Source organism: Drosophila melanogaster, chromosome 3L (assembly GCF_000001215.4).
Source record: "Drosophila melanogaster chromosome 3L".
Taxonomy (NCBI): Eukaryota; Metazoa; Arthropoda; class Insecta; order Diptera; family Drosophilidae; genus Drosophila; species Drosophila melanogaster.
In genome coordinates this window covers 15144235-15168700 of record NT_037436.4, presented here as the reverse complement: position 1 = coordinate 15168700, position 24466 = coordinate 15144235, and the positions used below count along the sequence as shown (strand labels likewise).

The 24466-nt window shown below is 42.7% G+C and overlaps 6 protein-coding genes across 8 annotated transcripts, besides 1 other annotated feature; 2 read left to right on the top strand and 4 right to left on the bottom strand.

The window, feature by feature from the left end:
- Positions 1-5072: 5072 nt before the first annotated feature.
- Positions 5073-7825, top strand: CG7011 (uncharacterized protein). Its single transcript, NM_140501.3, has 5 exons — positions 5073-5293; positions 5363-5714; positions 5864-6201; positions 7329-7536; positions 7602-7825. The coding sequence occupies exons 1-5, from the start codon at positions 5206-5208 to the stop codon at positions 7735-7737; spliced, it is 1122 nt and encodes a 373-aa protein (NP_648758.1). The 5' UTR covers positions 5073-5205; the 3' UTR covers positions 7738-7825.
- On the bottom strand, positions 6231-6884 carry CG6878 (uncharacterized protein). Its single transcript, NM_140500.3, has 2 exons — positions 6568-6884; positions 6231-6444 (listed from the first exon to the last, which is right to left on the bottom strand). The coding sequence occupies exons 1-2, from the start codon at positions 6696-6698 to the stop codon at positions 6336-6338; spliced, it is 240 nt and encodes a 79-aa protein (NP_648757.1). The 5' UTR covers positions 6699-6884; the 3' UTR covers positions 6231-6335.
- Positions 7563-9601, bottom strand: Prp31 (Pre-mRNA processing factor 31). The gene is made up of 4 exons (NM_140499.3): positions 9433-9601; positions 8925-9376; positions 8244-8862; positions 7563-8184 (listed from the first exon to the last, which is right to left on the bottom strand). Exons 1-4 carry the CDS (start codon positions 9529-9531, stop codon positions 7849-7851), a joined length of 1506 nt encoding a protein of 501 aa, NP_648756.1. The 5' UTR covers positions 9532-9601; the 3' UTR covers positions 7563-7848.
- A 537-nt stretch (positions 9602-10138) lies between these two features.
- Positions 10139-14468, top strand: Msh6. The gene is made up of 5 exons (NM_140498.2): positions 10139-11215; positions 11274-11603; positions 11668-13275; positions 13344-13829; positions 13890-14468. Exons 1-5 carry the CDS (start codon positions 10214-10216, stop codon positions 14034-14036), a joined length of 3573 nt encoding a protein of 1190 aa, NP_648755.1. The 5' UTR covers positions 10139-10213; the 3' UTR covers positions 14037-14468.
- On the bottom strand, positions 14306-21564 carry FucTA (alpha1,3-fucosyltransferase A). Of its 2 annotated transcripts, none has more exons than NM_140497.3 (5): positions 21299-21564; positions 17700-17889; positions 16517-17233; positions 16148-16331; positions 14306-16081 (listed from the first exon to the last, which is right to left on the bottom strand). In NM_140497.3, exons 2-5 carry the CDS (start codon positions 17783-17785, stop codon positions 15557-15559), a joined length of 1512 nt encoding a protein of 503 aa, NP_648754.2. In that variant the 5' UTR covers positions 17786-17889; positions 21299-21564; the 3' UTR covers positions 14306-15556. The 2 variants fall into 2 exon arrangements, with proteins under 2 accessions (NP_648754.2, NP_001261872.1); NM_001274943.1 differs by lacking the exon at positions 21299-21564 and adding an exon at positions 17991-18195 and having other exon boundaries at positions 14404-16081.
- Positions 21565-22018: 454 nt separating this feature from the next.
- Positions 22019-22073: a mobile genetic element.
- Positions 22074-22321: 248 nt separating this feature from the next.
- Positions 22322-24346, bottom strand: Pex3 (Peroxin 3). 2 transcript variants are annotated; one of them, NM_001274942.1, is made up of 2 exons: positions 24152-24346; positions 22322-24032 (listed from the first exon to the last, which is right to left on the bottom strand). In NM_001274942.1, exon 2 carries the CDS (start codon positions 23917-23919, stop codon positions 22762-22764), a length of 1158 nt encoding a protein of 385 aa, NP_001261871.1. In that variant the 5' UTR covers positions 23920-24032; positions 24152-24346; the 3' UTR covers positions 22322-22761. The 2 variants fall into 2 exon arrangements, with proteins under 2 accessions (NP_001261871.1, NP_648753.1); NM_140496.3 differs by having other exon boundaries at positions 22655-24032; positions 24166-24346.
- Between the last annotated feature and the right edge of the window lie 120 nt (positions 24347-24466).

Below are 24466 nucleotides of genomic sequence, written 5' to 3'. Positions count from 1 at the left end.
GAATTACAAGCACACTTATTCAGATTAAATTAAATTACAAAATTTTGTTGGTCTTATACAATATTTCAACTACTCCTACAAGAATCTCGTTAATCTCGTTATGTTTAATAAAATATTATTTTTTAAATACCAAAAACAAAATTACTATGGTGTTTGTATGTTAACTTCGCCAATCCTTAGGAAACTGACACCTAAGCTAAAAGATAGTCTATAAAGCTGTCTAAAAGTATACTACATTAAATATTTTAAAAAAAATAGTAAAATATATATAATATATATATAAGCCATTTTGAAATATCTTTTCCTATAAAAGTTATCAAGATTTTGATTAACTTATAAATCATGTTAGCAATAATCGTTTCTCTTAGTGCACCGAATGCAGAATGCATTTGCATTTGATAGCCCCGCCCACATTTCGGGGGGCGGGCGGCGGCGAGTGGCGAAAAAAGTGTGCAGTCACGTACGGCAACGACGTCGACTGAGGCAGCGGCAGCGACAGAGGCAGTGGCGGTGGCAGAGACGCCATTTTGCGCTGCTACTGTCACTTTACATGCCACAACACACAATTGACAGCGCGGATATTTATGTAAATAATTTTTCATGTTGCCGGTCGGCGGCAGGCAGTGACAACAAAAGTGTGCACTTTCCGTTGACGTGACCCGCGAGTTCGCAAAATGCAAAGAATGCGAAAAAAAAAAGAAAATAACATACAACATTTTCACGCAGAAAACAAACAAAAATAGGCGAAAAATGGACGGCCGCACACAATGGGGTTAAAGGTTGGCGCCCATTCATCTATTTCTCACCCCGAAAGGTCTGCATAAAGAGCCCATTGTCGCGGCACAGCCCACAAAATGGTTAAAGTGCAACACGGATTGCAGTGGGCGAAAGGATTGTACAAAACCGATTTCCACACGGACTTGAAAAGCAGAGCGCGGTCAATATGCAAAAGTAACGCATTTTTTTCGCACCCATAAAAGCGTTTCAATTATTCCACAAAAATTGCTATATCCTATACAATGCAGTTAAAGTATTTAATTACTTTTTATCTGGTAGAACTTATTGGTGCTTATATGTATAAAAAATATATGCATATCTAAACGATTTCACCTCCACTGTATTATATTTCAGAAATCGTTTAATATTTCAATATTTAGTTGAAGTAAAAAGTGAAAGTTGATACATATTCAAAATGTTGGATAATCTTTTTTAAAAAATATTTCTCTGAAAGTAAAGCTCAACATTTTCTATGATTTCTTTTAAGTTTTATATTAATGCTTTGAATTGTTGTTCAATAAGTGTATGTATTTTAAATAAATTGGATTTAAAGATTTAAAACTATTTCCAGCACAAATGCTTGTAAATGCCTAAAAATTTGACATGTTCTCAATATTTTATGAATTACTTTATATTCTTTTAAGCGGAAACTCGTTGCCATCATTTTAAATTTGCATATTACATTTACAACCCCTTTGCATCCTCATTAAAGATGTCGATTAAGTGTGAGTCCTATTGTTCGTAATGCGCCCCTAATTATAACACATTGCAATGCAATTAATAGGCGCGACAATTAAAAGTAACGAGCGATGAAAATCAATATGGATGTTCATAAGTGACAAGTAACCGATTTGCATCAATAATGCCAAATGAAGAGCGAACGATTTCGAAACGCTTTCGAAACTTTTGTCGGCAGAAAGGATTTGGCATTCTAAACCAGTAAATATGCTTAAAACGAATGGCCAACTATTTGAAATTGTCCAATGCAGGAGTTCGTGGCCCAGTTAGTACAGACTGAACTAATTTGTCGGAAATGACATTTTTTGGTTATTCAGCCAACGGATGTGGACTTTATGTATGTGAATTTTCACAGCCCATTTATAGCAATTTTCGGGTGGCAAAGCACCAAATTTGATGGCCGATTTGAGTGACAGGAGACCGGAGCACGAGTCGCCGAATATTTTAAGTCTTTGCGCGACGCTTTTCCAAAATGACGCCTGCTAATTTAATTAATTCCCACCTGGCCCGATGGCAGAAAAGTTTAGTCCTGCCGCAGGAAGCAGCTCGCAGCTCTCAGCTCCCAAAAAACCCCCAAACCCAATCGCCCATCAGCAATACACGTAATTGAAACATTCCTTGACCAGCGAAATTATAAAGGAGTCGCCCGAAAAAGGAAAAAACTTACTTCTGCCGCAATTATTTGGCACGTCTCCACTAATTAATTACGCCTTTTGGCTCCACGTCCTTTTTTGGGTGGCTCAGTGGTTCGCTCGGCTGTTCCAAGTTGAAAATGTCCACGTTTAATTAAATATGGCTCGGCTGCGGCGGCTCTATAATTAATTTCGGCACTGCAATTTTGTTTAAAGCAAAGAATGCGGCCCAGGCAAAAAAAAAAAAATATATGTTTGTGCCACGGCGAGCTGAAAACCGAACCGAATTAGAGCAGGACATCTGCACGGATGGATACAGCCTCCCGCGCGGGGATTCCCCCAATCCAATATCAATTTGAAATCTACACGGAGGGAAAATTGCGCCCTTTTAGTTTGATTTAGTATGAGCTAATTAAATTTTCACTTGCATTTCAAAATATAGTTTACAATAAATCTTAAAGCGTCTTATAATTGTTTATTTCATTTAGTTTTTTAATTTACTTCAAAATGTGATAGTGCTATCTATTTATACTATAGATACGTAAGTAAGTACAAAAAGCAAGTTCCTCTTGAATATTATTATGAATAATAGCACTTCCTTGACTATGGGAAGGAAAAAGTGAATTTGAGTTAGCGTGTCAGTAGATTAATATGTACCTAATTGTGTATCTATGTGCCTTGCATTTAAATTTAAATAATGAAGATGGTTTTTTCGCAGTGCGTATTCGAAATCGGAATCAGAGCCTGGGTTGGTGGCCAGGGCATTAAAGTGTCAATATCCATTAGGCAGTCCTGATTGTTTAAGCTGCTTTACGCCAACTTCTCTTCTGGCTTTCTTTACCCATTCTCCGGCTCCGGGTTCCAAGTTTCTTGACACGCTCTCTTCTCGCTCTTTTTTTTTAGCCCGGTTCTTTTGTCTCCGGAGTCTTTTATTGCCGGCAAAGCCGTAGCACAATGACTCCTTCTCCGCTATTTGTTCTGGCTGATGTTGGGCTCATTGTTTCAAATAAGAAATGACGCGAATTGGCTAGAGCGAAATGGTTAGAAATGCAAATTAGCGGGAGATAAGAGTGGGCGTGGTCGAGGGAAATGGCCATGGCAGAAAACCCGAATGCCCTGTGGCCATAAGTTGCGCAAATATAAGAGGATATACTAGGAAAAAGGGCTATGAACTTGTCAGTCGGCGAAGCCAAGGGATAAATATTTTTGAGACATTTTCAAATCCAATTTAAAAGTGACCCATAAAAGGACTAAGAACTTTGTGGCAATTTTTTAGAAAGGATAGATTCAAAAATTGAGTTTATATCTCGAAGTATATGTCACTTTTAAATTTTGCTTAAGGCCTAAATAAAAAAAACTTTATTTGAAAATGTGTAAGGTCAAAGTCAAGCTGTTATATATTAAAAATCCATGGTATCATTGTTTATTATTTATACATACATATTACATATTACATATTCACATATTTACATATTTACATATTTATACATACAGTTACACATTGTTAAAACTGACACTTCCACTTTTTTATGAACTTTCCCAGATCCAAAGCGTGATGCTCTATTCCATACCCTTTCCAATCCATTTACTTTAATTTAGAAAGTAAAAAAAGTGTAAAATTACCGCTGGCTAATCTTTGTCATCTGCTGCCTTGCCTGATTTTACAGATTTCTTGTCCAGGTAATTGCAAAAAAAAAGTGAAGTCGGCGAAAGAAATGACAAAGGAAACTGTAGAGTGGCCAGGAAAATGAGAAAGCATCGGGAACTTGAGCTTAATTGGTAATTACACAAAGTCGCGGTATGTTCTACACCTACATACAATTATTTGTGACCCTACATGGATGCTGGGTTCATGGACCTTCAATCAGTCGGGCGAAAAGCCATTTGGTGATTTATATTTAGGCGAAAACTTTTAACTTTAACCAAAATCCCCGGGGATAAACCACGGTCTTCTATTAGTCCGCTTCTTTGAAAGGGGTTTGTGGGGTGTGGGGGTTGCAACCCCTAAAAGCTAAGCATTAGCTGCGCGGGCTGTCGAAACTTGTGGTTCCTTTCAATTAACCTTTCATCTGTTTAACATGTATTATAAAATTAGACGCGGTCTCCTGGACCACAGCAGCAGCAGTGGGTTAAGGCGTCTGAGTGGGGGGGTGGTGTTATTGCCGATGGTGGGCAATGGCGGCCTAATGTATGCACAACCACAACCCCAAGACATGACAACACTATTAAACATTATTCGTGGCCATGGGAAAGGACGGCCAAGCGGAGGTCCTAATTGTCGCCGGGCCAACGCGGCGTATGCGCAATCAATGGGGTAAAGCTCCGGCTAATGAAGGATGAAATCAAAAAATCGCCTAAGTAAAAGTTAAAGCTTATATAAATGTAAGGCTTGACATTGGATTTTTTTAAATCATTGCTTATAGTCAGTGAGGGTATTTTGTATTCGTTAATAAACAGTAAATGTAAAGTGTGTATCAAAATCAATACCACCAGACGAATCAAATTTTGGGAACTATAAGAGCTAAATTTTAACATTAAATAATCATGCAGTTTCAGCAAAACTTTGCTTAAAATAAAAACATTTTTATAACCTTTATAATTTTAAATTGTATTTTTTTGAAATGTAATAATTGGCATGCATGTTGCTATTGTAATGCAATGTAAGATCTAATCATAAGTTTCTATGTTAATAAGATAAGCACTTAAATAAGCGTTTTATATTGTGTCAATGGCATTTACCTCTTATAAACGGATAAAATAGTTTTAAGATTTCTTGATGTGGCCCATTTATTTTTAAAACTGCATACTTATCTACAATTACTGCATCTCGCCCGATTTTTAACATGTAAAATGCGACATGTAAAGTAAGAGCTGGCATGTAGATACGGATACGATAACAGTCAATCGAACCGAACCACAGCGAACATCTGTTTGGCCGTACCATTGCGGCGTACTGGCAACGCCAATTTCAACACGTCACCTGTCTTGTGCAAAAACGATGTAATATTTATTGTTTACGTCTGCATTTCGTCTGTTTTGTTCCTTTTACGTGTTCACGATGAAGTTCGCCGACGTGCTGCGTCGCCTGGACGCCTATCCCCGCACACTGGATGACTTCAGCGTTCGCACAGTGGGCGGCGCCGCAGGTGGGTGCAGGTGTACAATTGATTGTGGCGTTAAGGAACCCAAACAACCGGCTTTTCTCTGATTTTCAGTTACAATTATCAGTACCAGCATCATAAGCCTACTGATCTTCCTCGAGGTCCTCAACTACATGCAGCCAACCCTAAATGAAGAGCTCTTCGTGGACACCACTCGTGATCACAAGTTGAGAATAAATCTGGACGTGACACTGCATAATCTGGCGTGCAACTACATCTCATTGGACGCAATGGATTCATCTGGCGACACACACTTGAGGGTGGACCACGACGTCTTTAAGCACCGGCTGGATCTCAATGGCGAGCCCCTCAAGGAGACGCCCATCAAGGAAATCGTTGCAGTTTCGCCGCCCAATAAGAATGTCACTTGCGGCAGTTGTTACGGAGCGGAGCACAATGCTACTCAGTAAGATAGTGAACAGCTTCTAAGTTCAACCATTAGTTCCACCTATTTTCGCTGACAAGATTTATCTAAGGAGATATCTGTATCTAGAGCTAATTATAGCAATGGCTTTCTAATCTCCCCCTTTTAATACCAACTACCATCCTATCTAGCTGCTGCAACACGTGCGAGGATGTTCTCGACGCCTACCGGCTGCGCAAATGGACCGTGGCCGTGGACAAGATCGAGCAATGTAAGGGCAAGTACAAACGCAGCGACGAGGACGCCTTCAAGGAGGGCTGTCGCATCCAGGGTCACCTGGAAGTGAATCGAATGGCCGGCAGCTTTCACTTTGCGCCCGGCAAGAGCTTCTCCATCCGCCAGTTCCACATCCATGACTTTCAGTTCAGCAATGTGAAGCTATCGCACACAATCAATCACCTATCGTTCGGCGAGAAGATAGAGTTCGCCAAGACGCATCCCTTGGATGGACTACGAGTCGACGTGGCTGGTGAGTAGTGAACACAAACACGGACTCGTAATTCTGTAACATCTCTATTGCAATAACTTAGCGTAATTTAAACAAGATTGGAGTAGGGCTTAAGGTTGTGGTTGTTTAGTAACTCTAGTCAAATGCCAGCAGGATCAGCAGCGAATCCCCGTGCCGATGGCCATAAAGGTGCCAAAGGTTCCGCCGCCCTGGACCATGGTCTTGCCCACGTTGTTGATCAGCTCCCGCCCGCGTAGTCCGTATCTAAAGTGTATTTCAATGTGGTTCGTTAGTTAGCCGGAGTAATTACATAATTGCCGGCCTCCACTTGCGTCACTTCTTTGGAGGAGCGCTAAGTGGAGCATCCGAGTGCAAAGTCCAACTAACCTGAGCGCCGAGAACCCGCCAAAGACCGCACCGCTGGCCATGCCCACGCAGAATCCGATGATGAAGCCCGTCTTCATCTTATCGAAGCACGTTGGTCCCTGCTGGGAAAATGAGCTCGTAGGCAGAGGCATGCCGCTAAGTCCGTGGTTTTCCTGGTTCACCGGCTCTATATGAGTTGATACCGCTGAGTAGCAAGCTCCGCTGCTCCGACGCACTTATGAATCTCGCAGAAGGTTCGTTTATTTTAGGAATATTCAAAATATTTCTATTTATTTCGGCACCGACTAGTCGAATAATTCGTAAACGTGTGAGTGTGAGCAGCTGAGTGATGGTGTGCGTGAGCTGTCAAATTATAGAAGGGTTGCCACTTTGTTTTTCGCTCGGCTTGCCTCGTTCTAGAGAAAGCCGATAGGGGGCGGTAGCTAAAAAGCGGGTGCTTTAAAATCAATTTATATTCTTTATTTATTAATATTATTAAAAAGCATACTTAAGACTGAAATAAAAAAAAACTAAGTTATTTAAGCACAGGCATCCATTTTAATTTATATTTTACTCCTCGAAGAATTTCTGGGAAACTTCGGAGGTCTGTTGTGTGGGGCATTTTCATTTTTTAAATTGGAAAAAATATACTCATTTGTTCGAATTGTGAAATACCTGTTTTTAGAAGCATGAAGTTTAATTCGTAATTACCTTACCAAATTAAATACATTTATCAACGACAAATGAAGTAAACTAGAAAATCTGCTCTCCTCTTTTTGCAGAAACCAAAAGTGAAATGTTCAATTACTATTTAAAAATTGTTCCCACATTATATATGCGAGGAAACAGCGACGGCGAGCCCATATACACGAATCAATTCTCCGTCACGCGATACCGAAAAGATCTTTCAGATCGCGAGCGCGGAATGCCGGGGATATTCTTCAGCTACGAGCTCTCGCCACTGATGGTGAAATATGCGGAGAGACACAGGTCAGTAAGCCACAAAGCTAATGGTTAATTTTACAAGTTTTATTGGTTGTGTTGTGTATTCCCAGCTCATTTGGCCACTTCGCCACGAATTGCTGTTCCATCATCGGAGGCGTGTTCACGGTGGCCGGCATTCTCGCCGTGCTGCTGAACAACTCGTGGGAGGCCATTCAACGGAAACTGGAAGTCGGCAAGCTCAGCTAACAACAATTCGAATCTCTTATGCAGCTTTACTACGCCTAACTCAATATACATTCGACAAATCTCCAAATAAAAGTGCTTAATTTTATAGAAAATAAGGATAGAGCTGTTCTCTTAAGTGGTCCGCTGTCCCACTGACATGAATCCGGATGTGTTTGAAAAGTATTTGGCATTGGCCTCCGTCTGCGAACGCTCCGCCGCCTGCGGATTCACAATCTCTAGACCTTGCAGTGGCGTAAAGGCCACACTGGATGCCGTTCCGGAGATTTGGCGTTTGACCGTGGTGTTGCCGCCGTACACCTGCTGTTTCTGCAGATTCTTGTGCAACGTTTTGCTAATGCGCACCTTGGTCTTCTCATCCACCTGGGGCAATCGGATGCGGCCGGTGCCAGTTTTGCCGATGGTGCCGCGTGAATAGCCCAGATCTCCTTGGTAGGCATCCTCTTCGATCTGAAAGAAAAGTTCAAAGATTAATACATAACCATTATATTTTTAAGCCAGAAACTTACGTCTCCGAAATTCATGCGGTTCGCTTGCTTGCGGAACTCTGTCAGCGCATATCGTTCCTTCATCTTGCGCACGCGTTTGCCTCCTCGCTTCTTCTTGCTTCCCTCGATGGGTTTGGGCAGCGGCTTTATGAACTTCACCGGCGGCGGCTCCTGCAGCTTGTCCAGCTTCTTTTCCACATCCTCCTTGAAGCGCAGTCCAATCTCCCCGTGGACACTCTCATGACAGGCATCAACACGAGCAGCCAGCACGGACTTGGCGGCCACCAAGCGAGCTGCCTTGCGTCGCAGATCTGGCGCAGTATCCTGCACAATCTGTGAGTAGTACACATAGCCAGTGTGCGGCAACATCTGCGTTTGTGAGAAGCCCGAGAGGGTTTTCTTTTGTGCACCCAACACCTGAACATTGCAGGCCGGCATTTTGGATAATTTGGAAAGGCCACCAGCAATGCCCAAGAGTTTAGCCGCCGTCGATGCTCCAACAATCATGGAAAGATTTGGGGCTATGAAGGTCATGCGACTTTCCACATACTCGTAGATCTTGGACTTGAAGTTATTCAGTTCGATGGCCATTTCGCAGGCCTCGTCGATCTTTGCCTTCTCCGCCGGTGTCAGCATGGTTCTGCGAAAGGGAATGGGATTCAGTGACATGTTATTTTGGGTTACACCGTTCAAATAACTTACCCCTGTGTGGTGGACGCCGTGACTGACACAATCATAATGGTGGCCTGCGTGAGAATAGCCTGCAGCTTCTCGTTATTTTTGACCTGGTCCAGGTCGTTGCCCAGCTCCTTGACCGCCAGCAAGTACTCGATTTCACCCACGATCAGGGAGTCCAATTCGGGGAATCGCTTCTGATACTTCTCCTTGGTGAACTTGTGCACAATGGAGATCTCGTTGTCAATGTCCACAGCTATGGCATTAGCGTCCACGATGAGGCAGTACTCTGGATCGGATTCTACGGATCCCAGCATTTCGGCTGCAGTTCTCTGGCGACTGGCATAGTGCTCGATCTGCTGCAGCGTGTTCTTCAGGCGCTCAGAGTCGCGCAGCTTGCACAGTTCCCGCACCGACTGCACGGTTACATCCACGTCCATCAGATTGGGAGCCGGCTTAGCCAGCTTCTCCGCCAGCAACTGTTTTGTGGGAGGGGAATCATTAGGTCTGATCAACATTTGCTTTGGTTCCTTACGCTCTCGTCCTCTGCACTGGCCATCTCCGAATCCTCCTCCTCCAGCTCATTGTCATTGTCTTCCTCGAGATCGGCTAAAAGCTCATCGGCTAGCGACATTTTGGCTTATTTCAAAAGTTTATTTTGCGATCTCGTGAAATTAAGTTTGTTTTGGAATTGAAGTGACCGTTGCTCAGCCGCCTTAGAATACCATGCGGTTCATTGAAAAAATACTAAGTATTAGCATGAAATATATAGGGTATTCATTTAAAGAATACCATAAGGCTATTCCACTGGATTTTAATTGATCAATTTGACCAAATTCAATAAACATTTCATGAACAGAACGATCCAATATCATAACTCTTGTTATTATTCTGGAAAGTTTCGATTTTCCTGCTTAATTAGAATTCTGTATCTAAAAGTAAAGGAATTGAAAATATGGTTGAAAATATAAGGTTGATGAAAATATAGGTATGGCTATCAATTGTTTTGCTTAATTCTTAACTATCACTCTTTATTTATTTTGGGACAACAAAGCCTAGATAAACACAGATCAAAAATGAAAAAAAATGACTTATTATATAAGAAGCATCAAATTGTAACGAAAAAATAAAATCTCCTCAGTGGTATTCGAAAATTCCAACGGGCACGAGTTCCCTAAATATACTAAATAGTCAAGCTACTATTTCGGTATTATTAAGCCACAATTTGACAGAATATTTTTTGGTTTTGGCGCACAATCGCAGCGTCTGCATCCTGGTTTTTTGAGTAACCTGGCAGACGTTTCTAGGCCATTGTCATGTCCAAGAAGTTAAACACCAGCGTGGGCGGGACGCCCACAAACACGCTACTAAATTACTTTTCCAAGTCGCCAGCTTTCGACAAAAAGAAATTGACTCCTAGCGTGAAAACAGATCCCGATGCATCCAAGAGCGAAAAGGAGAATCTCCAGAACCAGCAGCCAAAAGTGAAGGATGGTAAGAAAGAGGCTTCCAAGCCGGCGGCCAAGAGGAAGTTGCCCATTTCCGACGATGAGCCGGCCAGTGGTCAACGCAAGCGGAAGCGCATCGTTCAGCCGGAATCGGACAGTGAGCCGGAAATGGAGGTAACCAAGTCGGAGGACGACTTCTCCGATTGCGCCTCCGACTACGAACCGGATGAGAATGAAGCCAGCGATGATAGCGTTAGCAGCGGCGCGGAGGAGGTGTCGCCTAGCGAGAACGACATGTCCGTGGACAGTCCGACACCCAAGAAATCGCGCAAAAAGTCTAAGATTCTGAATAACAACAATAACAATGAGCCATCGAGCAAGAAGGTCAAGCTAGAGTCGACCATCCAGTTGGCCGAGGGTGCAACCTTTCAAGAAAAGCTGAAGAACCTGCAGAGCAATGCCAAGCAGGATGCTTCCTACGATGATATCGTGACCAACACGTCCAATCTGGATGAGCCCGTTGTTTGGCCGCACCAGAAACTAGAGTTCCTGCAACCGGACAAGATCAAGGACAAGGAGGGAAGACGTCCAGATCATCCGGACTACGATAAGAGCACCTTGCATGTGCCGGAGAAGTTCCTCAATGGCCTGTCGCCGGGAGTTCGACAGTGGTGGGTCCTTAAGTCGGACAACTATGACTGCGTCTTGTTTTTTAAAGTCGGCAAGTTCTATGAACTGTATCACATGGATGCGGATGTGGGCGTCAACGAGCTGGGCTTCACTTACATGCGCGGCGAGTTTGCTCACTCCGGTTTCCCGGAGATATCCTTCGACAAGATGTCCACCATTCTCGTAGACAGGGGCTTCAAGGTAATTTGTCCAAGGATAGCTCCTTTTCCCAGTAAAACTAATACAAGTTTTTCTTTAGGTGGCTCGCGTTGAGCAAACGGAAACTCCAGATATGATGACTGAGCGCTGCAAGCGGATCAAGGCCACCAAGTTCGACAAAGTGGTGGCCCGCGAGATCTGCCAGATCACCAATCGTGGCACCCAGGTCTTTGGCTCACAGTGCAAGATCGGGCCGAATCATCAGCCCAACTATATGTTGGCCATAGTGGAGAAGGATGAGGGAACTTGTAGCCGGTATGGAGTGTGCTTCATAGACACCTCCATTGGTGACTTTCATTTGGGTGAGTTTGAAGACGACAAGAACTGTTCCCGCCTCCTCACCCTGGTGTCACATCATATGCCAGTATTGGTAAGTAAACTTATTTAACTATTTTGTGGACATGGAAAACAACTTATGTGTTAATATTCCCTAGTTCCTTAATGAGAAATCCGCTCTGAGCCAGCGAACCCAGCAAATTGTGCGCACTGTGCTGGGTGGAATCCTTAAGGAGCCCGTTCCCGGCAACGGAAAGCATGCCTGCAGTGCCGAAAAAACACTGAAACTTCTGGCGGAACGTTACTATGCTGGACCCGGATCCGATGACAACTGGCCATTGGTGCTGCGCACCATGCAATCCGATATGGATCATTTGGGCCTGACACCAAATGATAATTACAAGCTAGCCCTTAAAGCTCTCGGCCAGTGCATCTTCTTTATCCATAAGTGCAAGCTGGAGCCCAAGGTGCTGCCCATGGCGCGTTATCAGCTATATGTGCCGCCCGATCAGCTGGCGGATGCCAAGCCGGCGGTAGCATCCACATTGAGACGCTCCCACATGGTACTGGATGCCACTACTTTGTCGAACCTCAGAATTATTGGTGAGGAACACTCCTTGCTCTCCACTTTGGATCACTGCTGCACCAAGTTCGGAAAGCGACTGCTGCACCACTGGCTTTGCGCTCCGAGTTGCGATGTCTCAGTCATCAAGGAGCGACAAGATGCTATTGGTGAGCTAATTCGAATGCCCACCGAACTGCAGGAAGTTCGAGCTTTGCTAGCTCCGATGCCCGATTTCGAACGAAATCTTGCCCAGATTCATCTATTTGGCAACAAACAGATAAAGCAGATGGACCACCCGGATTCCCGGGCGATTCTTTTCGAAGAAAAGCTATATAACAAGCAAAAGCTACAGGGATTTATGGCCGTACTTAAGGGATTCAATGATCTAACCAAATTGCCTACGATGTTCCATCAGTGCAAAACAACTTTGCTTAAGAGAATTACCCAGCTGCCGGAATCGGGAGGCTCTTTTCCCGATCTAAGCAAGGAGCTACAATATTTTGCCACTGCCTTTGATCATGATGCAGCTGCTAAAACGGGTGTGATTGCACCCCAAGCTGGAATGGATGCTGAGTACGATGCGGCAATGGATTCCATAGGTGAGGTTGAGAAACGCCTCAAAACATATCTTGTGGAACAAGAGCGACACTTTGGTTGCCGCATTACCTATTTCGGCAGCGACAAGAAACGTTACCAATTGGATGTGCCAGAAAGCCATGCCAGCAAGGCCAATAAATCCTACACCTTGGAAGGACAAACTAAGGGAAAGAAGCCATCTCGTCGCTACACCACTGCTGAAACCCGTGCCCTACTAAAGGACATGCAGCACGCTGAGGATACAAGGAACATGGTCCTAAAAGATCTGGCGCGTCGTCTTTTCGAGAAGTTCTCGAATCACTACGACCAGTGGAAGCAATGCATTGACTGCGTCGCCAACCTGGATGTCCTAGGCTCACTAGCTGAATACGCTGGTCAACAAATGGTTATCTGTGTGCCAGAGCTGGTCTCTGATGCGGATCAGCCGTTTATCCAACTGGAGGAGGGCTACCACCCTTGCGCAAATGCATCCACCTATATTCCCAATGGCCTGGAATTGGGCACTGCATCGGAGGCGCCACTGTCACTACTCACTGGCCCCAATATGGGCGGCAAGAGTACGCTGATGAGAGAAGTGGGTCTTCTCGTAATCATGGCGCAAATTGTAAGTAATTTCAAGTAATAGGAACTTCCTCTGGAGTGTTTAATTAATATTGTTAACTTTCATTTTAGGGCGCCCACATTCCCGCTGCTAGTTGTCGCCTTTCGTTGGTGGACAGAATCTTCACGCGCCTGGGTGCTCAAGATGACATTCTGGCCGGGCACAGCACCTTCCTTGTGGAGCTTAACGAAACCTCACTTATTCTCAAACACGCCACATGCCATTCGCTTGTGCTGCTCGACGAACTCGGCAGGGGAACCGCCACATATGATGGCACAGCGATTGCTGCCTCTGTCGTCAACTTTCTGGCCAATCTCAAGTGCCGCACTCTGTTCTCCACACACTATCACAATCTGATTGATTTCTTCCACAACGACAAGAGAATCACACTGGGTCACATGGCTTGCATGGTGGAGAATGAAGACAATGCCGATCCTACCCAAGAAACGGTCACGTTCCTATACAAGTATACAGCCGGTGCTTGTCCCAAATCGTATGGCTTTAACGCAGCCAAATTAGCTGGAATGCCTCAGGGAATTATTAAGCGGGCCTATGAGGTGCGTATCTTTTAACTTTTAAGCTAAAAAATTGTATTAAAGACTTGTTTCTTCTTGCAGCTTTCCAAGAAAGTCGAAGCCATTGCTTTGCAGCGCAAAATTACGGCCAAGATCGTAGCTGCCACAGCCGGAAACGAAGACACCAAAAAGGAGAAAATAAATGCACTCAAAGATCTGCTAAAGCAGTTAAAAATGTGCCAAGTTTAGGGTGCAGAAGCTCCAAAGTTGAGGCTACCAGACACCATTTCCCATTTTAAAAACATGTTTACTTATGATTCGCCAAGAGGCAGCTATGCTGGAATTTGATGTATACGAAGCTTTTTAAGACTTTTTCACCATTTCAGTATGCATTTTTTTTGTAGTTTTTATAAGGAATTTGAATCAAAACCTGTGCCATTCTCAACATTCTCAATTAAGCAAAATGGAACTATTCCATTTACAGCCCAGAAAACATTTTAAATTGTTTGCCATTATTTGCCACCGTTTAATTCTTGTTTATTATAATTATTATTTTTTTTTGTATCACAGTAAAAATTAAAATTAAAACAAGTTCACAATCAAAATACACACACATATGATATTATTCAATACTTATAAATAAAATGTTACACAATAAATACAAATATTGATAAAAATTGTAAAAAACACACACATTGCGCTGTTCGAACTAAGATAATACGCCATATGATATTTCATGAAAAATAGGAATGCAGATTGTATTTGTATTTATATCAGATATACATATGTAGGCTTGTGCGAATCGGTTATAAAGTTAGTAGTTAGTCAACAGGCTGGGAAACCTTTACAAGTAGCTCTCAACAGCTAATATTTCAACTAAAAGCCGGTCTAGATAGAGCCTAATACAGAAAATTAAACCTGGAAAAGAAAGTGCGCTCTAATAACAGGCAACTTATTTCAGGTCGAGCCATTGTGTTTGCTGGTTGCTTACAAAAACACTTACAAAAGATCTAATCTATATAGCTGATGCCTCCTCTCATTTGAGTTAAGCCTTTTAATGTTGAACTACTTTAACTTGCCTGTCATTTAATCATTACGGTCTATTTTGGACTTGCTTTTAGTTTAAACAACTATATAAATTACCGAACTATGTATACATAGCACTTGTATATCCATATATATCTAGACTAGGTTTCTACGTTCTCTTATGCATCTGGTATTGTATATGTTACAATGGTCGGCACGGGAATCCTTTAGTCGCTCCTGACCTCATGCCTCCTCGATTTGATTTGATTTAGGGTTTAGGTTAGCTTACTAACTAACTACAAAAAACATTTACGTAAAACTCCGACAAAAACGAAGCGACTCTTAACTCTTTACACATGGATTAGCGAAGGATGGGTCGATTTTTGTGCTCTCAAAACCATTTGGGGCTAGTAACATGGGAAGTTTTTAAATAATTCTATTAAGTACTTTATAGAATAGATAGGTGTCAGAAAATCATTCAAATAATATAATATTTGGCAATTATTAATTTCTCAAACTTTATACTTGACTCGATTTCGATTTAAGACTTACTATTGCACGATTGTATTTCCGGGACCCATCCGGTGTATAGTGAAAGTGAAAGGATAGTGATAGTGAAAGTGGAGATGGTGATACCTACGAAACAACAAATTCAGAAGCGAATGACTCACTGATGAATGATAATGCCATTTGATCTACACATTGCCCATGCCCACGATCTGGATCGCATCTAAAACCTGAACTCAGTCGTCGCTGGAGTCGCTAATGACGTCCTTGCGCGCCTTGAAGTTGCGCCAGGATCTCGTCGTGCAGACTCCAGGTCCCCGCCACCAGTCATTGAGATCCGTGTACCATCGTGGCTTCCGCAGTTGCTCCTCGTTGTGGAGCGTGGCACACACGCGACACCAGTAGTACGTGTTGATGAACTCACCGGTGCCCTTCCACTTAAAGTACGAGTTGTACAGCTCGTCGTCGTGGTCCAGGATGCGCAGATACTCGGCCAGCTCTTTGGGCGATGAGAACTCGTCCACGTGGATGTATGATCTTCGCGGAGCACTCACCTCGTAGTCCTCTGGCCGGGCGCCCATGACGATGGGCAGGACCCTTCTGTTCAGCGCATTCACGAAGAACTTCTCCGTGATGTAGTCCTTGCAGTTGGAGTTCTCGAACGCCAGATAGAACTTATAGTCGTTGTCCAGGATCTCGAAGCACTTGTCCGCTGTGCTGCGGGAGCACTTGAAGTTGCCACACGCTCCATAGATGTCAACCTGAGGGAAAACCCAATATAAGACATTAGAATATTGCACTACTGTTTTATGGTAAATTATCCATACCTCTATATATTTCTGCAGCTCATGGGCATACTGGAGACGGCCATTCCTCGCTCCACAGTTGGACACAAACCAGGCCACTTTCTTGGTCTTGTTGACGGAGTAGTTGATATCCTGCTCCTGCTGCTGCACCTTTGTGTCGTAGTACTGCCACTTTTCATAGGGTGCAACAATTGTACTATCCCGTCTGCAAAGAAGAATATGATTTATGAACTTTAATACATATTTCCTGGAAAATAATTATTAATAATGCTCCGATAACCTAAACACCCCTGAAATAACTTAATAATAATAACTTAACTCAAGACCATCTTTAACATCAATGTATTTCAAATGTTTGAAGAAAATAATAGTATATAAATATAGACCCACCTGTAGGTGGCAGTCCAATTGATGGCATCGGGCACCTTGACATTCTGCGTGTGATACGGACACTCCAGATAGTACAGCATGGACACCTGCTTGGAGTTGCTGGGCCGTCGAATGCCCGTGGGTATGTAGTGATCCTTGTAGAGGATCATGTCGGCCGTGCTGGCCAGATCGCGATTGGCAGTCAGTTCGCAGGTGTCAACGGGACACTTGGCTTTCAGGAAGACGTCGCGACCCTTCTTCACGTTCCACGGACCCAATCCGTTGTAGAGTAGGATGGTCTTCAGTTTGCCGCTGGACTTGATCTCCTCGTAGTTGTGCGGCACGTACATTAGCTGGTTAATAATGCGATCGGAATAGGGATCCTGATGCGGCAGCAATCGTGGGGCATGCCGCTTCCTGGCCTTGCGATTGCTGTAGGTCTTGGCCGGCTTTGGATAGTACTCTCCGTTCTTGAAGAACCAGGCCTTTTCCGCCGGCGGCTCTTGCAGGCGATCCGCCTCGCTTTCCTCCTCCTCCAGAACCGTCTGCTCCGGCTCCTCGACGAGATTATCCGCCACCTCGGGCAGTAAAGTGGCCGCAATCGGCGGAGGAGTGGAGCTGGTGGCCATCGGATGTTCCTCGTCCATGGACTGCAGTTGATGCAGATGCTGGTGCTGCTGCTGCTGTGTGGTTATCTGTGACGATCGTGGACTCAGCGTCTTCCATATTTCGCGCTCTCTGTGGAATTTCAATGGACATGAGTCAATTATAGTTTTATTTATTTATTTGGTTCTTAAAAAAAAAAATAAGAAACGAAAAAATACTGATTTCTGAGTAAAACAAACTCGTATTTAAAATATGCCGAACATTTAATCTTTCTAGCTTTCTAATATGCTAAGAATGTTAGGGTATTTTCTGAACCAACATTTGTGATTTGATTTTACCATATCACTTGAATATATTTAAGTGCATATTTAATGATTCGACATTATTTATGCTTATTTTTTGTAGCTTTTTATTTTTTGTATTTGACCGTGACTACTCAAACTCAAAGAGAATTATTAGAGAATAATGAAGTTGCTTAAATTAAGGGCAGCTCAGCTAAGTTGTTTGTATATTTTTTAACACCTGTCTGGACGAGTGTTACCTTAACTAAACATTCAGAAATGAAGATACAATATTAGCGACACGTTGTCATACTCACTTGAGACTGAAACCGAATATGAGGAGGAGGGCACAGATCAGAGTTAGGTAGAAGTACTTTTTGAGGGATATCTTCGGACGCCGCATGGTGACCACTTCCACTCCTCGGCGCTCTACGGGGCTCTAGACTACGGGTTTTTTGGGGGCCAATATACCGAAAGTGTCTTCTTCAGCTGGCGTTTGTCATCGTGCTGTGCGAGATAGACAAACAAATGTGATATTAAATAGTCGATAGATACCAAATAGGCGACTCTCTTGCGTTGAAATTCCCCGAAATTCGAGCACTAATTACCCGTGTTAATTATTCTGGACCGATATGACTTCGAATTTCGGTTCAGTGGGTTGAATGGGTTGAACTCTCTGCGAGAACTGCGCTCAATATTGAAAATGTTTCGTTTCAACTATTCGAGGGGCGGTATGTTTTTCACCAAGCCGCGCGCTTTACATTCTATAATCTATGTTTCATAAAAAATTCCCTAGGGTATTCGATATTATTTCCTGATATCTAGTCATTTAGCTTTGCTTTGCACTTAGCACAATGATCAATACCATGATATTTGACATAATTATTAGGTTTTCTCCCATTAGTCATGGACGAACAAGCTAAACGACATTAGTTCCGATTCGAGAGCAGGGCATCGGCCAAGTGATGTTCTCAACTCAGTCGAATTATATATAAATTAAAATGTGGCAGAGTCTCTTAGGTTTAGTTTATAAAAATATTCCAAATCGCATCATTCATATTTGCCCAGAACAAATATTGAGCCAGATGGCTGTCTCGCCTCAAGAGCTGTTCAACATCAACCAGCGGGGCGTATACGTAATAAAAAAAAAAGCTAGAGCCCAGCGAATCGGGTAAAGTGGCTGGAAAAGTGGAGGCGGAGGTGGGAGACCCCCATCTTCTCTTGGCAATTGGTAGTCTCAAAAGCTGGCTACTATCCACCGCTTTTTATGAACCTGGCCCCCGAGGGTGGCCTAATTACAGGGGCAGCCGGCGGGCGAGTGCATCTTCATTTGGGCCACATTCCTGGCTAATCCCCCAAAGCCCTCACCAAGTGTCCATCCATCCATCTATCACATGCCATTTATGGCACTATTCCATAGGAGTGCCTCTGTGTGGGATGACTCATTCCGCCGGCGGTTGCAACATCACTTAGGTTCTGGGCTCTGGTCTCTTGTTCCGCACCACTTTGGTGGCCATGCAAAAAAGGTGGTAGGCAATGGTGGTTGGGGCTTCACCGCACTTATGTTGCCCGCTCCATTTCGCAACTGTTCTACAGTCGAAAAAAGGTCCTACAGTTCCTAGCGAAGTATGCTAAAAACATTTGCATATCAAAAAGTGTTTAAAACATACTAACTATACTCGTTTAAACTATGATAGTCAAAAATGTCCATTCATTTCAGAACAGTAAGTTAACGAATAGAGATAATTGAAAATATATTCAATAATAATATATTTTCATGAATTTCAATATATGATGATAACTTTATATTATACAAGCCATATTTAATGATAAACTGTGCACACTTTTTCTTCACTGTATTCTTCATTGGGGTCTTCACTATCGCATTTTTGACGTTTTTGACAAGCAAACAGCAGGAAAAAGAAGAAAACAGTAAGGAGTGGGGATAACCAGAGTGGATCCCCCAGTTTGCATGAAAAATGTAGTTACAGTCATTCATTCATGTTGCAAAAGTAGGACTCCGATGGGGATACAACCATGTACATACACATACATATATAGGGTTTGGGTAAAGGAACGGAAATGGGAAAGTGGCTCGAACAAACAAAACCACATGCAAAGGAATCTATAGCCCGAAGTAATGAAAACACCTCACATTATCCATAGCAATAGTACTAGTAGAGTATTATACGAGTTTTCTTATTCACGTTTCACTTTACCCGGTTGATTATACCGCAGTTTTGGGTTCTTTGAAAATCTCCAAACAGTTTACTATCCGCATTCGAAGTTCAAACCGATTCAATTTGCTATGTGCTTATGCATAAACGGTTCGCTGTAAACTAAACCATTTTCCCCGGCTTTTCCACTATTCGATATTTCACTCTATGCTTCTTATCAGTTGAGTTCATGGGAAATGCAAATACTGCGAATTAGTAAATATAGTAATGTGTTGATTTTTTCTGGTACCTCCCGCTAATTGAATAATATTTTATTTGATCACAGATAATAATAATATTTAAAATATATTTATTGCTCAATAAAATTGACTAATAATAATATTAAAACTGCTCTAGAGTATACACCATTTCAATTTCATAATTTCATTCCATGCAATCTAAGGCTCCTAACTAACCAATTTACCTGAATTCTAAAAAACGTCCTTTGTATGCCAAGTAATTGCCTTCCACGGAAAACCCATGACGCACTTTTCTTTAGCTTGAGTCGTGTCCTGCTTTCGCTTCCTTAATTTATGTGTTTATATTTAGTTAGGTGCTGTGGCCCCTTGTCACATGGCACTTGATCTACGCCCTTAGTATGTCAATATGCCTATATATACTGTGCAATATAGGACCCCAAGCACCCTAAAGGGGAGGAATGTGGTAAAAAGGTGATGGGTGCAGGGGTTGCCTGACTTGCATGCATTGTTTTCCTCGAATTTCCCACACGGACTTTGGCTGGGGAAAATGTCATTTCTTTGTTATCTTCACGCTGACGCACTTGACTTTCTTGGCTACAAGTTAATACTCTTTGTTGAAGGACATGTTATGATTTGCTGTACTATGCTTTGATATACCCAATATTTGTTTGAATCCGAAATATATATACATACATATATATAAATTGGTTATTTCTTTAAAATTTTTCCAATCTTATTAATGCTTTCTGCATTTGTTCAACATTTTTCGACGAATAGCGTATTTTCTGATTTTTCAAGATGGATAGACATAAGTGATTGGATTAAGAAAGCCAATTAAATTTGTCAAGAAATAAAAAATAAGAAAAATTGTAATTCGTTTTCGAACCTTTTTTAATTTTATTAGATGTGCATATATACTTTTAACCTTTATTAAAACCTATGCCAGTTGGAAAACTTTTATTTGATCCTTAAGATTTTGAAAAAGCTTTTTGATCCTTTGATTTCATTTAATTAAATTTTTTAGATTTAAAGCCTATACCAAATTCGATACTGTCATGACTTTTTTAAGGGTACTTTGTAGTGCCTTACCATTATTTCTTGAGCACTCGTTTCGAGGAGCTGCCTTTGAGTAGTATTTGATTGTTTCTTCGCAATTAGTTAGTTTGCTCACTTGTGGCCCTGCTAATAATAAAGTGTTGATATTTTTAGACCTTATAAGAGTGGTATTCCCGTTACTGCCGTTACTGCCTTTCCCCCACACCACCGCCTTTGCAGCCCCCTCCCACACCACTGTACGCACGCACTGTCTGTCCCGTTACCAATATACCGCTGTGTCTGTCTTTTTCGCTCACATGTGCTCATGTGGCCTTTTGATTTTCATGTTCAGTTTTCTCTTTGTCTTAATCAATATATTTTGTGGTCGGCTAGTAAAAAGTTGATGGGCTAAGTGGGCTTTTAGCCCCATCGACTGGTTAATAAACATTTTGCAAGTGCACTTACACAATTGAGCCGCCGTTGTTGTTGTTTGTTTGTTTGACGGTGGGCTTTCCTCCTTTAGCTGGCTTTTCCAATTTGTGTACTTTTTGCAGTATTTCTCATATTTGCACACTCGGTTTTAACTTGGCTTCGAATCAGTTATTCAATGCATTTCTTTCATTTTTGTATATTTAATTATTTTTTTTACACCAACACATACGCAAAGTCTCGCAGGGATGTATAAAAGTAACTGTTGTCCTTTGCCTTTTCACGTAACTTTTGCAACTGCGCCCAAAATGGAAATTTTGTACCAGACAGCTGGGCACCCGAAGGAGTAAGAGAGACGGATGTGAAGAGAGAGTCCTGCGAGAGCGAACAAGTCGCAGAGGGGCGAGCGTGATGTAAATGTATCTAATTACTTTCACCTCCTTAAGCATAAACTTGGTTCAATTTATGAAATCTTTTAAGTTACTTTCTGCTTGATAGTTATTCATAATTGTTATATTATAATGAATCTTCGCACATGCGGCATTTCTGCGCAAGTGCTTGAAGAGAGTGAACAAGGGAGAGAGCGGCAAGAACAAGAGAAATGGCAAACAAACAAAAGCCACAGACACAGCTGTCTTATCACAGGGCGGTTTTCTGCCACCCCCTTTTGACTGATAGCAAAGACAACCGTTACTTGTGGGTTGTGTCTTCGATAATTCAATTCTTATATTTTTATACATATTAAGCATTTATAACAAGAGAGAATGCTATAGTCGAGTTCCCCGATTATCAGATAACCGTTGCTCCGTTACTAAATTAATATATTATGTACATTTAAAACCGCAAACTGTTAGAAACTTGGAGGAAAAAGTATATAAGAATCTCGTATATCTCCGACATAATTATTGAATTTATTTCTTATTAATTCAATACAAGTATGCACCTATGTACGCATGTATAATTTATCATTCTATAAATCAATATCTGTTTTAATTAGCTGTAAGAATAAAAAGAATAAGTTCCTTCAAAAACTTTAATATGCAAAATAATAGTCTTTAAATACGGGGAATGCATAGTTTATTAGGTTGCCATTTGTTTACACTTCCTTTAAGATTAAGACCCAAGCTTTCTAGCATGGTATAAATAAATAATCTGTCACTTATCATTCTATTAATCAATTACACTTTAAATTACATTTTCATATAGTTTGGATACTAAACTACCCTCAGGTCCATCCTATATGATTCTCTCATATGTTGCATTTCCTAACTTTCCATTTAGATTAAAAGGCCTTCACGTTACTCGATTTGTGTCCCTGCCCTGAAAGGATTCCCCGTGGACGAAGCTAAACCTAATACGGGTTGGGTTCAAGCAGACATACAAACAATGCTTCTGAGAATACAGATCTTATTAAAAATATACAAGTATATAAACTATAATTTTCCAATTGTCTTAGCCTAGCCTATGCACGGATGCATAATCCAAGTTTTGTTGATCCTCTAAGCGGAGCTAAAGCTTTCGTAGACGTTGGCCCCCAGCGTCTTTGTCTTCTCGGCGACCACGTAGAAGGTTAGCAGTTGGGTGGGCAGATTGTGGGGTCGCGAAGTGGTATCGAAGCCTCTCGAGGTGAGACCACTGATGATAGGAATGAGCTTTGCCAACGCCAACAGCACTCGGTTGATGTTCAGCAAGTTATTGTTCTCCAGACCGTTTTGGCTCTTCGAGGTGCTGGCGCCTAAGCTTCCTGCCTGGTTAAACTTGACGCTCTGTTCTTGCTGCGTTTGGACTTTAGCTTGTGGCAGATGCTGCAAAGTTTCGCCCATGCTTTCGGCGATGGCATCGCAGGCCAGCACAAAACCACGGCTTACATTGTGCGAGCACACGCCAACGGCATCCTCGCTCTCCAACAGATCCAGCGTCTCGTTGACCATCTTTTGCAGCAGCGGCGAATGACTGGGATTCTGGCTGGGCAGCAGATACTTGCTCATTCGCGAGTTGGGATCCCGACGAGTGTCCGCATTGATGGCCATTTGCAGTGACCAAAACAGTTGCTCCAGGTCGCTAAGGGAAAGCTGTTCGGAGAGCGGTATGGTCTTGGTGACTGCGATGACCTGGGTGCGAATGTAACGGGCTAAGTCCCGGATGCCCGAATCCGTGATAAAGTGTCGGATGAGGGAGAGATACTGCTGCTTTAGCTCGTCGGTGACTTGTTTTTGTTCCGTCATGATGTCCCGATAGATGTAGCCACCGAGAAGATTTAGCTGGACCCTCAACGCAATAACCAGCATGGAGGAGGCGTAGACATAGGTTGCCAGTCTTGTGAATGCCACAATTTTCATGTCCTCCCAAAGTTCCAACTTGTTCTTGGGATTCTGGCGCAGCTGCTCGAGCAGCTCGTCCGTGCTGCACTCCCTCAGAACCGCTTGGCACATCTCCTCGCCCATGCCTAGGATCACCTGGTTACACGTCTTCTCCGTCGACTCAAAGTGGGTCGTGCGCCGCGTTCTCTCGAAGAATTCCCTGGCCTGTTTCTCCTGGAACTCCACGAATCGCCGTTGTGCATAACGTGCCGCAAAGATGGTACCGCCCACCAGAACGCCGGTCACTATGAACTTTCGCCGGTGGCGTGACAAGAAGTCCTGCAGGCGCGACAGCATGTTAACGATTGGAAAAGGCCTCTTCTGCCGGATGGACAACTAGAATCCGCTTCCTGTGTGAAATAGGCCAACTGCTGTTCAGATATCCCACTTTTTCCCGCTCCACCGGCGACCTGTTCGAGGTTAATAAATAGTTAATGTGCAAAGTTCACCTGTGTGCGTAGGGTGGTGCGCTGCCGGCGTCGCTGCCAACAGAGGAGCGTCCTCCACTCATCCGCAGCGATTAGATTACCAGGTAGTGCTCACCTATATACCCCTGCTCGGAAACTCGGATCTGGTGCGCCGCCTTATCGGGTCGATTGCTGGCCTTTGGATCGGATCTAGCTCTGGAATGTATGGAATGGATTTATCCTTTGTTGTTGTCGCTAAATGTGTTATTTCTCTGTTTGGTGCCGCATACTGCGTCGTCTGTTTCCGTTCAAGAAAAATCCCAAAAGTGCGAGGTTCGGGAATACCGAAAAATACCATTTCGTTTAGTATATTTGGTGTTACTGTTTAAATTTTTATTGAAAATGGGGATGCTTTTTAGTTATTTATTTTTTCGTTA